This window comes from Phyllobates terribilis, unplaced genomic scaffold (genome assembly GCF_046119375.1).
Source record: "Phyllobates terribilis strain yellow unplaced genomic scaffold, ASM4611937v1 Scaffold_5__5_contigs__length_657084704, whole genome shotgun sequence".
Classification (NCBI taxonomy): Eukaryota; Metazoa; Chordata; class Amphibia; order Anura; family Dendrobatidae; genus Phyllobates; species Phyllobates terribilis.
The window spans coordinates 23,458,185-23,474,785 of NW_027362765.1; the positions used below are offsets into that span (position 1 = coordinate 23,458,185).

Here is a 16,601-nt window from a genome sequence, read left to right on the forward strand (position 1 = left end):
CTTCAAATCTCAAAGAGAAAGAAGAATCTCAGAATATAAACTGATGATGACCTTTAACACTTTCAGAGCAGGAATGAATGTGTTGCATGGATTTATGTCATTCTACATCAACTAAGGAATGGGCCCTTCAGACTTGTGAGGCCATCATAACACTGGACCTAGTCACAGGACAATAAAACCTTCACACTCCTTATCTATTAACTGCTAAAATATTTATAGCCAGAACTGTTTATCTCTTCCGTAATAACTCTGCTTTCCATCACCTGTCTTACCTATTGCATTATTTTTGAGTCTTATTGTGTATAAATATGTGACTCTTCAGATTTTGTGGTATATTAGCCTGATGAAGAGACCAAGGTAGTCACGAAAGCTTGCAATTTGTTACCATCTTTTCATTTAGCCATTAAAAGGTATCAACCACTGAGGACTCTCAAATCTAAATATTTTTCTATCTACTGGCTAACACGGTACAAGAATATATATATTTTCCCTATAGGAAATAATTAGCAACCATGATCCTTCTTTCACGGGGAATACTGCGAAATTGTTCCTCTACATCTATTGAATCCAAATAGTGTTGCCCTCTATGATCATACCATCCAATTTCACCAAGAGATCGGCTGTATTCCTGACATATAAAGGCATCGAAATGACAAAGGGGTGGAGTATATTGTCTATTTAGATCCCTGTGTACTGACTAACGGAATTGACTCCTGACACTATAGGACGTCCACTAAGTGCAGCAAAATCAAAAGAAATGAACTGGAGTATAAGTTGGTATACATGCAGCCTATAAAAGCATGTTCACACTGGCCATTAGACAGACAAAATCTAAGATAAAAACTAAATGAACATGTGTCGTACTATAATTAAGTAAAAAGCAAAAGTTCATATAAATAACATACAGAGGGATACTTAGTAAACACTGTTTTTGATTAAAAAAAAAAAGTGTAAAAAACATCTCAACAGTGCCAAGGTGTACCCAGTCATTACAATCCTAACCTCTAGTATTAAAACCTTACTATGTGTCAAGAATCACCTCAATGTAAATTTGGGCTGAGCAGAACCAACTATGGACACCCAGCAATGGGAAGCCATATAAACGTAATGTCCTGCTCAAAGAAACAAGCCTCACCCTCGTGTGCACTGAGTACAAGAAACTAAAGCATAGATGGCTTTTACGCTCCTTTTTCTAATCAAAACCAGTGTTTACTAAGTATCCTATGTTATTTATATGCACTTTTGCCTTTTACTTATCTACAATAGGGTATATGTTCATTTAGTTGCTGTCTTAGATTTTGTTATCCTCTAAGTTGGTCTAACCCTTTGTGAACTTTATGGAGAGCATAAATAGTGGGAATGGTGACAATTAGGTGCCATGAATTTAAATTAATTCTTTGAGGCTATTTTTTTATCCAGACCCTTGACCAAAATCTTAGTAGGAATGTGACTGTATTTAGACTTTGGGGGAAAAACGAAAAGGAAATTTAGAAAACCATGAACACCTCAGGCATCGGATATTAAAAGGATACCCCAATGCAAGACAAATTAGAGGGTACCATCAGGGTAACAACAAAGCTATCTCCTTTTGTATTTTGGCGGTTGTCAGACAAAATGTCAGAAAAGGAGATTGGAATAAACTAATCCTCCAAATAGAATTCCAATGGATTTTCCGTTTGGACTCTCTCGCCCCCCGCGGGATTGAATGAACAGATGACCTTGGTGGTTTTATTTAGGATCTGTATATGGGAATTTCTACTGTAAGCCGGTTACACTACTTCTGGCTCCATACAAGAGAGCCAAGTTTTGCATTGCTAGACACCTCTTATCATGGTGTACACCACAGGTGATATCTACTGTTCTGTGAACCCCAGTTGTTATTCCACACACTCATGCGTCCAATATTGCACTGACTGATATATGTATCTACATTATACTAATCTGCCTATTTTGGGCTTTTACAAAGAGATTATGACGCGCCCCCTGGGCCAGTGCTGTAGTGCGGCGCACGTGTGCGCGGGGGAATACCCGGAGCCGGATCCGATGGGGGTAGTGGTCTCCGAGTGGCGGGGACCCGGTCCGTGCCCAGGGTGGTCAAACTAAGTGTGTGGCAGTCTTTGTAGATGTTGTTTAAGTGTCGACTACGCCACCCGTTGATTTGCGGCTATGAGGCCGCCGCTGCAGGGCAGACCGCTGAGGCCGGTGATAGGATTGCAGCAATGGTGGTATAACCCCCAACGGGAGAGGTATGGCCTCAGGGCAGCTGGTGCGGGTGAAGGAAGTAATAGAAAGTGCGTCCCGGTACCTTTAGTGCTGGTAGTACGATGGAACACAGAGACTGATGGCAGTTTTCAATGCTTTACTCACAGATGTTATCAGTGTCAGTCCTGCAGGTGATGACGACCCTAGCCGTGCTGCGTCCACCAGGTACGGGGCTCGACCAACCCCCAGGCAGTTCCAGAGTGTGACCTTGAACTCCTTTCTCCGTTCCTTTCTCTGGCCATCCCCACTAGGGACCCACCCATGTCCAGCTTCCTCGGGCCTTCTGGTGGCGAAACCTATCTCCGGTTTCCCTGACCCTATGTGGCGTGCCTTCGTGGTGAGTGTAGTGAGTGGTCACGCCAAGACGTGGCCACGACCTCCGGTTCCTGGCTGAGGATAAGTGGCCTCCACCAGTTCGGGATCCGGTACCCTGATCTGCCAACCCTTCACCCGTTTTAGCTCACTCGTGGGATCTCAGGGTTCCCTCTTCCTTCATGTCTCTGGGCCTTTCTCCAGGTTCCATTCCTTCCTTGTTCCTTGTTCCTTTCCTCTTGTCTTTCTCTCTCTTGCTCCCTTCAGGAGCAGCACCCAGACAGGGCTGCTGCTCCCTGTCACTACTCTTCTCCTCTTCTTCTGTCTAACTCCACACCCCCTAAGATGGTGCCCACCTTTTTATACTCCCTCTGACACCCGAGCCCAGGTGACTAGCCACCAATGGGCTCCTTCCTATGCCCAGAGTACCTCCCCTCTCTGCTCCTGCACCACTGGGCTATTCCTCCCCCTCTCCCACTCCAGCCAGGGACAGACGCTGTCGTACCTGCACATCTATCTGGTGGGAGTACCGTTGATCTGTCCCCCGGAAATGGGATGTATGTGGTGCATGCAGCTGACAGAGTTCCAGTCCACACTCCATCCTTACCCGGGAGTGGAATACCACACCTCTGGTTCGAGGTGCAATACCCCTGTAGCAGCCGAGCCCTCGGGGTGCTACATTCCCCCCTGGTAAACCACAGCACGTCCTCGGGCTGAAATAGAGTAAAACAATTTTTAAAGTGTACGTACACATAAAACACATCAACTTTCATCCATCCCTTTATGGGAGGTTTTCTCAACAGCTGGCTAATGCCACCGGAACTCTTTTACAAAAACACTATGTAAAACTTTGGCATCATATCAAATTTCACATTAAGGCATTCTCAAATAAAACATTCTTGAATTCTCGGGTTCTTGGGATCTTGGGATCTGGCCGCTCTCAGTCCTCGGTCAGGTTAGGGATTAGGGCATAAATAGGCAACAGTTCTCTTTCTGTCCCAACGGGGACCACACTCTTAGTGGAAACAGTCCCACAACAGTCCTTATACCCGGTCGGGTAACTATTTACATCTCCTCTTTTACCGTTTACGATTAACGGTGTGCTCCACACGCTCCTTTCTCTTCCTCAGGTTCAGACCCGTCCACTGTGCCCCTCCGGTAGGTGGGACTCTACGTCGCTCCTGTTTACAAACACCTGGCCTATGGTCTTCGGGTCTTGAATGATGCCCCAGCCACATGCCATGTGAAACTTAACAACAGTCCCGGTGACTCGGGGACCGTGAGCTGTACGGGGGGGGGTCCTGGCGGGCCCTTGTCTTTTGCTCCACGTTTTTAATGTGGAGCCACTCCTACGGGGTGACTTTTCCTGGAGCGGGGGTTGGTGTACCCAGGCGGCCAGACGAATGGTGTCCCATCCGGGCAGGTGTGCTGCTCATACAGGTCTTTCCCCAATGGCGGCACGACTGGGGGCCCCGGCTGGGGTGCAGCGCCCGCGGGCACTCGGCCTTTTAACCAGGCCGGTGACTTTCTGATCGTGCCCGGTGTTGGGGAGCACGGTCCAGGGCTAGGCTCCGCTGCAGAGCTTGCTGCTGGAGGGCTGACTGCTGGTGATGGAGGCACGGCGGGCGGCGCGGCACCCAGAGCTTCGGGTTCCGCGGCGGGAGGTAGGGGCAGGTCCGCGGCCTCAGGGCCCGGAGTAACGGCGTCCCCCTTACTTGTCGTTGCGGCCTTCCCCGCGGCGTCGTCCTCGGCCTCCGATCCGCTTCTGCTGCCTCTCGGGATGGACGCGGTGCTGGATGGTGGCTGCGGCAGTGAAGCTCTCCTCCGTATCCGACATCCTCCTCCCCCCTAGTGGACCGTGGCCTACCTTGCGATGATCCTCTTCCGTAGGCCGCGGCTCCGCAGTGGATCGTCAGGGTTGAGGACCTTCCGTCGCGCTCCTGTGACGTCGGCGTCGCTGGGCTCCCTCCAGGACCTGACGCAACGTCCGGACGTGAGGCGGGGCTTCAATTCTCGCGGGCTTTCGGAGTCCACGCCCCTCTTCTTCCCGCGCGGCGTCCTCAAGATGGCGTCCAATGGCGGGAAAGCTCCACGGATGGCGGGAAGAAGGCAGAAGATGGCGTCGGATGGCGGGAATCGGCTCCAGATGGCGGGAAACGACTTCGGACGGCGGAAAACTTCACCACAGGTAAGTATAAAAGTCTCTTTTTTTTCAGGCACGCAGTACCCGGTGGTTGCGGGCACGTAATCCTGCCGACTACGCCAAAGTTGACGCGCCCCCTGGGCCAGTGCTGTAGTGCGGCGCACGTGTGCGCGGGGGAATACCCGGAGCCGGATCCGATGGGGGTAGTGGTCTCCGAGTGGCGGGGACCCGGTCCGTGCCCAGGGTGGTCAAACTAAGTGTGTGGCAGTCTTTGTAGGTGTTGTTTAAGTGTCGACTACGCCACCCGTTGATTTGCGGCTATGAGGCCGCCGCTGCAGGGCAGACCGCTGAGGCCGGTGATAGGATTGCAGCAATGGTGGTATAACCCCCAACGGGAGAGGTATGGCCTCAGGGCAGCTGGTGCGGGTGAAGGAAGTAATAGAAAGGGCGTCCCGGTACCTTTAGTGCTGGTAGTACGATGGAACACAGAGACTGATGGCAGTTTTCAATGCTTTACTCACAGATGTTATCAGTGTCAGTCCTGCAGGTGATGACGACCCGAGCCGTGCTGCGTCCACCAGGTACGGGGCTCGACCAACCCCCAGGCAGTTCCAGAGTGTGACCTTGAACTCCTTTCTCCGTTCCTTTCTCTGGCCATCCCCACTAGGGACCCACCCATGTCCAGCTTCCTCGGGCCTTCTGGTGGCGAAACCTATCTCCGGTTTCCCTGACCCTATGTGGCGTGCCTTCGTGGTGAGTGTAGTGAGTGGTCGCGCCAAGACGTGGCCACGACCTCCGGTTCCTGGCTGAGGATAAGTGGCCTCCACCAGTTCGGGATCCGGTACCCTGATCTGCCAACCCTTCACCCGTTTTAGCTCACTCGTGGGATCTCAGGGTTCACTCTTCCTTCATGTCTCTGGGCCTTTCTCCAGGTTCCATTCCTTCCTTGTTCCTTTCCTCTTGTCTTTCTCTCTCTTGCTCCCTTCAGGAGCAGCACCCAGACAGGGCTGCTGCTCCCTGTCACTACTCTTCTCCTCTTCTTCTGTCTAACTCCACACCCCCTAAGATGGTGCCCACCTTTTTATACTCCCTCTGACACCCGAGCCCAGGTGACTAGCCACCAATGGGCTCCTTCCTATGCCCAGAGTCCCTCCCCTCTCTGCTCCTGCACCACTGGGCTATTCCTCCCCCCCTCCCACTCCAGCCAGGGACAGACGCTGTCGTACCTGCACATCTATCTGGTGGGAGTACCGTTGATCTGTCCCCCGGAAATGGGATGTATGTGGTGCATGCAGCTGACAGAGTTCCAGTCCACACTCCATCCTTACCCGGGAGTGGAATACCACACCTCTGGTTCGAGGTGCAATACCCCTGTAGCAGCCGAGCCCTCGGGGTGCTACAATTACAACTATTTATATATTGATTCTGACTATATCTATTTTCGCTCATAATAAGATACTGTATGTAAATATCTGCACTAACTTACAGTAGTGTTCAATATAATAGCAGTGTGTTCAAATACATGAGCTAAGCACAAAATCTTTATACTAGTTTTTACTTCGATGCATTGGGAACATTGCACACTGTTTTCTGATTCAAAGCATGAAGAGAAATTTATATAATTTTTAACTACTTTACAGAAAATAACAAAAAATGAACATTGGACTGTTCTAAAAAATAGCAGTGTCTGCATTTGTCTTTACAAACTCACAATATGTACTTTTTTTTTTGAGGATTTAGCATTCCCGTGAATCACTAACCTAATATTTAGTTGTATACCCACAGTTTTTTAGAACTGCTTCACATCTATGTTGCATAGAGTCAACCAACTTCTGGCACCTGTCGACTGTTATTCCAGCCCGGGATGCTTTGACTACATCCCACAATTTTTTGGCATTTGTTGGCTTTGCCTCAGAAACTGCATTTTTGATGTCACCCCACAAGTGTTCTATCGGTTTAAGGTCCAGGGATTGGATTGGCCACTCTATAACCTCAATTTTGTTGGACTGAACCAAGATTTTGCTTGTTTACTGGTGTGTTTAGGGTCATTGTCTTGTTGAAACACCCATTTCAAGGGCATATCCTCTTCAGCGCAAGGCAACATGACCTCTTCAAGTATTTTAATATATGCAAACTGGTCCATGATCCCTGGTATGCGGTAAATAGGTCCGACACCATAGTAAAAGAAACATGCCCATATCATGATGCTTGCACCACCATGCTTCACTGTCTTCAGAGTGTACTGTGGCTTGAATGAAGAGTTTGGGGGTCGTCTGTCGAACTGTCTGCGGCCCTTGGAATCAAAAAGAACAATTTTACTTTCATCAGTCCACAAAATGTTTCTCCATTTCTCTTTAGGCCAGTTGATGTGTTCTTTGACAAATTGTATCCGCTTCAGTACATGTCTTTTTTTTTTAACAGTGGGAGTTTGCGGGGACTTCTTGCCAAGAGATAAGCGTCACACATGCGTCTTCTGACTGTCACAGAACTTGCAGGTAACTTGAGACTGTCTTTGATCATCCTATAGTTGATCATTGGCTGAGCCTTTGCCATTCTGGCTATTCTTCGATCCATTTGAATGGTAGTCTTCCGTTTTCTTCCACTTCTTTCTGGCTTGGCTTTCCATTTTAAAGCATTGGAGATCATTTTAGCTCAACAGCCTATCGTTGTCTGCACTTCTTTATAAGTTTTACCCTCTCCAATCAACTTTTTAATCAAAGTGCACTGTTCTTCTGAACAATGTTTCGAATGACCCATATTTCTCAGGCTTTCAAGGACAAATGCATGTACAACATGTGCTGGCTTCACCCTTAAATAAGGGCCACCTGATTCACAGGTGTTTCTTCACAGAATGATTGACCTCACTAAATGAACTCCACACTGCTATTATTTTGAACAACCCCCCTTTCAATTAATTATTCAAATATACAGACTCAACAACGTGCAGATCATGAATGCTGAGTCTGTTGGTTTTCTTAGAATCTACTGCACCAACTGGTAAATTGTTCGACATGTGGTAATATAATTTATACCAAAAACAGTGATTAATCTGGTTAGTCATATTGGACTACTATTATTTTGAACACTACTGTATATGAATATCTTGCATTATATGCTTCCCCTTATAGGTGTTAATATCGCACCTGCTGTGACATTTATTGGTTCCCGTTGTGGCATTTTTTTGTAAACTGCAGTAATTTCTTATCCTTTGCTACGCCGCGCGGGCGCCTCCTCCAGGCAACTGATTGTTGCTGTGACAGCGGGGGCGTGCGCTCGGCATCGATAGACTCATACTGCTCATGCACCTGTACGGGGCGCTGTTTTAGACATCGTGAGATTATCTGAGGCCCAGGACACATGTGTGAATCGCGATCTTGACCTCTTGTGTCTGGAATACCTGCGCATGCGCCCTGGAAGATCCTGCTGCCGGCGTACATGCGCTATACACCATTTGGGGACACTTGTTCTCACTGCATTAGCCCTCTAGCATTCTGGGAGTGTGTGATATCATCAACATGGTCCCTTTATAGAGTGATAAAAGCCTTCAGCTATACACATTATCAGCTGCACATCTATTTCCACTGTCTACAGATATTAGCTGACATGTCTCCTCACCATACTGTGCTTTTCTATATCTCGTATTGTTTGGGATTGTTTATGAATGGATTAATAGATATTGATATTTTAGGTGATTTCTTTGTTAGCTGTATATACAACAATAGCAATAACAATGTTGGGAATTAGAGACATACACGGACCCATAAGTGTCCTCTCCTGCTGGAATGGTGCCAGTCCTGCCTTCTTCCTGGGATGGGCTGTGGATGACACTGTTTACACTGCTGTGTTCATCTTTTAGACCTAGACTTCTTTTACCTAATAAAGATTTAGTTATTTTCTACATAGCTGTGGGCTCATGACCAGTTCTTTTTTTGGGGGGGTTTTGTTTAATATGTGGTCTAAAGTATATAACTTTTATTAGTAGATGCCAGGAAAAAAAACAGAATATAGTAAAATAGTAAAGATAGTAACACTTTAATGATTCCGCACTAGTGTGCAACCAGTCTCTGTATTTCCTGGTCAGTCTCAACAAACTTGTGATACCTGTGGCTAATTTAGTTGCCGAAGCAATGGCCATCATAGCCAGTGATTTGGAGCATGGAGGAGATGACTCGGTCAGCAATTCAACTTATCTTCTACTAGAGAATAGAAAATCTACGAATTATATCTCCTCATATGTTTCCTCTCATTATCTCCAGTAATTGTATTATTACATGGGATTCTTTATGATGTTACATTGGCTCATCTTCTTCACATTCAGGTCCCTACAATACCGGATCTTCTCAGTGGAAATATTCTACACTTTGACATTTTTTCCGATTTACCCATCAAGGATGGATATGGGCAAGAACAAACTGGCGGAGGGGATATTACAACTCACCCTAGAGATCCTCTTCCGGCTTACTGGAGAGGTGAGAGATTCTGATGACGTCACATTACATCATTCTTATCTATGGGAATAACAGATGGACAGAACTGGAGAGGTGAGGACTCTGGAAATGTCTGTAGTGAGATTTATTAATGTGTCTATCCATAACCAGGATTACACAGTGGTGAAGAAGACCTCTAGTGAGCGCTGTCAGGACCCTGTGTCTGAGGGATGGGGAAGACCCCTGAGCCCAATCACAGGACCTCCACCTTACCCCCTGATACATGAGGACATCAATGACCAGAAGATCCTAGAACTCACCTACAAGATGATTGAGCTGCTGACTGGAGAGGTGACACTGCTGGGAATGCTGGGACATTATACTGTAACACTATGAAGGTATCAGGGGGATGACTGTATCATTATTTGTGTCAGGTTCCTGTAAGGTGTCAGGATGTCGCCGTCTATTTCTCCATGGAGGAGTGGGAGTATTTAGAAGGACAGAAAGATCTGTACAAGGACGTCATGATGGAGGTTCCTCAGCCCCTCACATCACCAGGTAATAGACAGGACTAAATACACACGGCCTATAATTATCTGTATGTAAAGAATGAATTCAGTCCCTGTATGTGTTTCCTCCAGATCTATCCAGTAAGAGGACAACACCAGAGAGATGTCCCCGTCCTCTTCTTCCACAGGTCTGTAAACAAGAAAATCCCAATGTTCCTCAGGATCATCAGGTAGATGGAGAGAAGGTGTCATGAGATCTCCCCTATGATGTGTAAATGGCTGTGAAGGTCTTGTGCTCAGTCTTGTTTTATCCACCAGTATTATATGTTTTATACTTGTGTATTGAGAACGGTGGAGATGGCAGGATTAGAGCTGATCATAGATGTGACTTCTCCATCTGTCTGTGACTTTTACAATATTTGTTTCAGGGTGAAAATCTGACCCATATTAATACTACAGAGACATATGTGAAGGGTGATGAGTGGTGTAAAGAGGAGATTACTACAGATATTCATCCAGGTGAGCAGTAACCACTAAATTCAGAGACACAGCTTCCATCAGCTTCCACTGACTTATCAGTGGTGTAGTCCAGGCATATCACAATCATGTGATCACCATTCTGCCATTAGACCCTTAGGCTATGTTTTTGTCTGCTGCAAATCTGCTACTAACTTTTCTCTGGCAGGAATACGGCTGCATCAAAAACGTGTGAATTTGTTGTGGTTTTGGCTGCGTATCTTTGACCACCCATTACTTCCTATGGGTGAAAAAACGCAGCAAAAACGCAGGTGCGTTTTCTGCTGCAGAAATGCTGAAAGAAGTCACATGCTCTATTTTCCAAATACGCAAGCAAGGCAGAAAATACGCAAGCAAGCAAAAAGCATTCCTCCATCTGAAATTTTTCAAATGACTTTGGGCATTGAAATCCCTTATTCTATAGGGCTTACAACCTGGAGGATCCACCTACCTCTTGGAATCAGAAAATGCTGACCCTTACCTGCCCAGATCTGTAAACTACAAAGCCAAATGACAGCATAAGTAGAATGTGCTGACAAGTTAGAAAATTATTTGTAGAAAAATATATTGGGCCTCTAAGAGAAAGCGGAGGGTAATGATGCTGTTACCTTCCTAGAACCCTGATACCTTATTGGATGAATCTACCTTCTCTCCCTTCTGTGGTGCTGAATGTGCTCATATGGTCGCTACAAGACCAGGTCCAGTGTTTCTGGTCAAGCTTCGCTTTTATGATCGACAATATGAAATGTGCAGTGAGGGCCAAGTGTGAATTTCTCTACAATTACAAACAGAGTTTCCCTTTATCCTGAATTTCCAATTTATTTTAAATCCGACTAACTTCAAAGAGGATTGTGACAAACTGCACAAAAATCATTACACCTGTGCCATGATATATCACTAAGCTGTGCGTGTCTCATGGCTGTAATATACATTTATTCACGTCTGCAGGACATGTGTTGGCATGGCTCAAACCCTGGTTTCATGGCTTCACTCCATGTCATAAATTACATTATGTTTTCGACACTAAGGAATTCAGATTACTGCACAATCACTCCTGTAATGTGGAGCACTAATACCTTCTCTACTCTTCTGGTCAGAACTCATAGTAGCTCCAATGGTCCACCATAAATGACTGCAACTCCGGTTTAGTGTTTTAGTTCGCTCCCCGAACATATACGTTCTTATTGATTGTGATGGAATCGGCCTGTCCCACTTATATTAGTCTGCAACCTGCAACTCTCTGGTAGTTTTTAACCCCATTCACGACCTTTGATGTATGCGTAAGTCATGGTGATAGTGTGCGGCACAGGAGCTGTGCCCACTTGATTGCCGTCGGGAGCTCGGGATACGTAACAGCCGAGACTCGGCTGTCACTGCTAGGAGCTGTGCCCGCACCGCCCCCAGCTGTTTAACCCCCTAAATGCCACGATCGATTACAGCAATTGGGAGGCTAGGAGAGGGAAGGGGCTCCCTCCTCCATCTGATCGGCGCCCCTGTGACATCATCGCGAGTGCCCGATCTTTGTCATGGCAATCCAAGGTCACCATGACAACCTCCAGGTCAGAGACCTATGGCAAGCCTGTTAAACCATGCCAGGAGCATGGTTTAAGAGGCTTCTGACAGTGTAATACTGACAGGTATAATGCATTGCAATGAATTATACCAGCGTTCAGCATAATAAACGTTCTATAAAGGGACTAAATAAAAAAGTAAAAAAAAAAAAAGAAAGTTATGCAAATAAATAAGTATATTTATGTGAAAACAAAAGCGAAGACATATTTGGTATTGCTACGTCCAGAACGACCCAGCGTATAAAACTGACATGCTAGTTAACCTCTTCAGTGAACACTGTAAAAAAAAAAGTGCCCAAAAAAAGATGCTTTTTTTCATCATACTGCCTAACAAAAAATGTAATAAAACTAGATAAAAATGGTATTGCTGAAAACGACACTTCCTGCAACAAATAAGCTGTCATACAGCTCCGTCAGTGGAGAAATAAAAAGGTTATAGCTCTCAGAATATAGCGATGCAAAAACAATTATTTTTTCTATAAAATAGTTTATATTGTGTAAAAGCGGCAAAACATAAAAAAATTACATAAATGTAGTATTTGTAACTGTACTGATCTGTCATCACTTTTACCACACGGTGACCAGCATAAGAAAAAACACCAAAAATAATTCCTAAATTTCTGTTTTTTGTCCATTCTGCCTCCCAAAAATCGGAATAGAAAGTAATCAAAAATGTTATGTGCCTGAAAATGGTACCAATGAAAACGTCAACTTGTTCCACAAAAAGAAAGCTCTCACATGATTCTGTTAGCAGAAATATAGAAAAATTATAGCTCTCAAAATATGGCAATTCAAAAACTTGATTTTGCAAAAAAGAAAAGCGTCTTTTAGTGTGTGACAGCAGCCAAACTTAAAAAAAACTATATAAATCTGGTATTGCTGTAATCGCACCGACCTGAAGTATAAAGTCGTCTAAACACTTATACTGCACGAGGAACAGCGTAAAAAATAAATAAAACCAATTCTTGTCCTACTATTTATTCTATCTCTTAAAAATCGCAGTAAGGCGCGGCTCACATGTATCTTGCACTCTACGCAAGCGCTTATACCGGGATTTCCGTGTAAATCTCTGAAATATGTGACGTAGACTAAACCCTAGGCGAAAGATTCCCTATAATGAAGCAGATGGAGGCACTGTAGATGCGTCTGACCTGTGATCCGGCGGTGTCTGTATTTTTAGGTGTGCATAAAATACAGTTAGCCACAGTTTTGTACACCTCCGAAAAGGACACTGCTGAACAGAGACCACATGGAGTCCAGACTAACTCTGCTGCTTCATTATAGTGAATGGATCCCTCGGGATATCATCAAAATCACGTCATTTGAAGATTTAGATGGAAACCCCAATGTAAGTGCTCACCATAGAGCGCAGGATAAATGTGATCCAAAATGTTATGTAAAATGTTCCCAACAAAAGCTTCAAATCCATCCACAAAAAAAACAAGTCCTCACTCTGGTCTGTCAATGGAAATATATTGCGCTTCCACGTTACTGGTAGCACAAAAGCTATAGAAAAATGCAATGGCTCCTTGTCCACCAAAGGAAATCTAGTGAATTCTGCACTCCCAAATCCAGATGCCCCCCTCCCTTCTGAGCCCCACAGTGTGCTTAAACCACTTTTAGTGTCCACATGTTTAGCATTTCTGTAGGGATAAGAGCCCTCTTAATTTATGGAATGTGTGTCTCCAGAAGCACGAGCGGGGCATAACGTACTGGGCATTAATGGCAGATTTTCAATTTTAAATTGGCAACATCCACTGCTGCTTGTTACTGGAAAACACCTATGAGTCAAAATCATTACACCTGTAGATAAATTCCAAAATGGGGTCACTTGAGAAGGGTTCTGCTCTTCTGGGACTTGGGGGCTTTGTACCATGTTTTTCGGAGATAAGATGCACTTTTTTGCTGCAAAATTTTGGAGAAAAGTGGGGGGTGCGTCTCATAGTCCAAACTGTGCCCCATACTACAACCCCTGGCAAAAACATATTTTGCAACACTGCATGATGATTTACCTTCTTTTAAGAGTTTGATAATCCTCTCCTTTGTTTCAATTGACATCTCTCCTGTTGGAGCCGTGATTCATGTCAGTCCACTTGGTGCAACAGCTCTCCAAGGTGTGATCACTCCTTTTTAGATGCAGACTAACGAGCAGATCTAATTTGATGCAGGTGTTAGTTTTGGAAATGAAAATTTACAGGGTGATTCCATAATTTTTTCCCTCTGCTTGGTCTTAAAAAAATTACCCTTACTGAGTACCACATTTTTTATCTTGATTTCTTTTAGTGTTTCTTAAAGCCCTAAAGTTGCCATTTGAAATGACTTTAGTTTTGTGCCATGTCTGTGATCTTTTTTTCAACAACATTAAACAACTAAATGAACATCCTCCGAGCCCGGTGATTCCATAATTTTTGCTAGGGGTTGTGTAGAGCAATGAATATTCATTTTCCTTAATAACGCGCACACTGTACCTGCAGCGCGGCTCCTGCTGCCTCTCTGCTGTCTGTGTGCCCGCTATTAAAGACCACGAATATTCACTACAATCCACTCCCATGGGTTGTTGTGAATATTCATGGTTTTTAATAGTGGGCACACAGACCGCCGGCCGCAGCAGGAGCCGTGCTGCGGGTACAGTGTGCGCGCTATTACACCATGGACACCAAGCGTGGCTCACACAGTGAGAGTGTCGGCAGCAGAGCGGGATGCAGCGCTGAAGGAGAGAGGAGGAGAGTATAATTGTTTATTTTCCCTTCACCCATGACAGCACACCTGAGAGAGAGGATCCACCCTTCGAGGACAGGAAACCATCTGAAAAAAAAGGGCGGCTCCTCTCCCCCGCTTCAGTTGGTTTCCTGTCCTTGATGGGAATCCTCATGAAGTAATCAGGTGGCTGTCATGCTGAAGAGACTTACCCAGGCCTGTCCCGGCACTGGAAGAGTGGGCTTTTGTCCGTGGCGCCGGCCTTCAGGTGCTGGTAGTGCCGTCCGCAGGTTCCCCGGGGACCTGTTGCACGTGCGGGCGCAGGCGGTGCAGAGGTCCTGGGCTTCCGTATACCGCTGCACCCCCTCCCCCTGCTGCCCATGTGACCGGAAGTGACCACGGTCATGTGTCTCTGACTTCATGGCGCGGGGCACGCTGGGTAGGGCGTACCTCGATGACGTCATGGGCGGCGCCGGAGAAAAGATGGCGGTGCTCTGTATAATGCCGGCCGGCATGGCAAAACGCTGGGGGCGTTTGCGCTGGTTGAAACGGCGGCCATGGGGAGGGGGCTAATCACCGGAAGGAGACCACAGGAACCTGGAGGTGGCTGACCCCGCCCATCTCCCTATATTAAGAAGCACCTGGGATCAGAACGCTGCTCAAAGTCCTGACATAATGTCTGACATGGAGCAGCAGCAGCTGTCGCCATGGCCACAGTCGCTACCACCTTTATCACCACCTCCGTCTGCTCGCCGGTTCCACGGAAGGAGCAGCAGTCGTCCCAGTCAGAAGGGTAAAGCTTCTCAGGACTCCACGGTCTCCAGGAGGGATGCGTCGCATATCCTGAAATGGTATTCAATTCCGCTATCCACAGTGGCGGGGTGAGTGATCTTCGTGAATGTCACTAGATATATTTGCTAATTGGACTCCTATTGTGTGTTTAAATCACCAGGAGGAACCCAGGAAAGTTACCGCCAAGAAGCGGAACAGGGGATGTGCGATATGCAAATGCCCGGTAGCGATAAACTGGCAGAAGGAGCTCTGCTCGGACTGCATTCAGAAAACTATTTGTGAGGGTACCCCGGATTTTGCAGCAAGCCTCAGGTCTGTCATCAGATCGGAGGTAGAGAGTTCCCTTAAAACAATTTTGAGGAAAAGAAGAAAAACCATATCTGATCCTTCTTCTGACTCTGACTCCTCTGTGTTATCGGATGGACAGTGTCGTAGTGGGGCCTCATCCTCATCCTCTTCAGACAGTGATAGAGGGGGAGACCATGCTTCCCTATAGAAGACACAGATAGATTGGTAAAGGCTGTCAGAACCACTATGGGATTAAAGGAAGACAAATCCGTGAAGTCCCTAGAAGACATCATGTTTGCAGGGTTAGAAGAAAAGAAAAAACGCACCTTCCCGGTGAACGCTAAGGTCCAGGCACTTACACATAGAGAATGGAGGAAGCCTGAGAAAGTAGGAGCCTTGCCTTTATCCTCAAAGAGGAAGTATCCCTTAGAACTAAAGGACTCTAAAAACTGGGACAAGGTACCAAAAATTGACGCTGCGGTGTCTAGATCATCAAAAAGATCGGCACTTCCTCTTGAAGACTCAGGGGTACTTAGAGACCTCTTAGACAAGAAGGCGGATACCTTTTTAAAGCATACTTGGGAATCCGTAGCAGGAGGTCTAAAGCCAGCCATTGCAGGAACATGTACTGCTCGTTCCCTTATGATATGGTTACAGGAGTTGGAAGATCAGCTGAAAGATAAAAAGACCTCAAAGGAAAAAATTCTAGCCAACCTCCCCCTGTTAGATGGTGCAGCTGCCTTCCTAGCAGATACCTCTGCTGACTCAGTAAAACTGGCAGCTAGGTCGGCTGGTCTATCAAACGTGGCTAGACGAGCTCTGTGGCTCAAGGGATGCCCTGGGGACTTACAATCAAAGTCTAGATTCTGTTCTATCCCCTGTGATGGCCAATTTCTCTTTGACAAAAAATTGGACGATGTCCTTGAGAAAGCAAGCGACAAAAAAGGAAGGTTCCCTGGGTTTTCAGCGGACGCCAGGAAGACTTAATTTCGGAGGGGGAAATTTAGTAGAGGTCGCCCCCCGGGAGAAAAAAGAAAGTGGGATTTTAAGAACAAGAAAGAGTCCAGATATATGTTTGGGGGTC

General features: G+C 46.1%; 1 protein-coding gene across 2 annotated transcripts in view; it reads left to right on the forward strand.

The window, feature by feature from the left end:
- LOC141271795 (uncharacterized) overlaps positions 1 to 16,601 on the forward strand; it is a 43,361-nt gene that overhangs the window by 17,817 nt on the left and 8,943 nt on the right. The window contains exons 3-7 of one of the 2 annotated variants that reach the window (XM_073681949.1): positions 9,036 to 9,186; positions 9,316 to 9,495; positions 9,579 to 9,702; positions 9,786 to 9,883; positions 10,082 to 10,172. In XM_073681949.1, coding sequence (XP_073538050.1) covers positions 9,036 to 9,186; positions 9,316 to 9,495; positions 9,579 to 9,702; positions 9,786 to 9,883; positions 10,082 to 10,172 — 644 coding nt within the window. The remainder of the gene's footprint in view (positions 1 to 9,035; positions 9,187 to 9,315; positions 9,496 to 9,578; positions 9,703 to 9,785; positions 9,884 to 10,081; positions 10,173 to 16,601) is intronic. The other variant, XM_073681950.1, reaches the window with a different exon arrangement.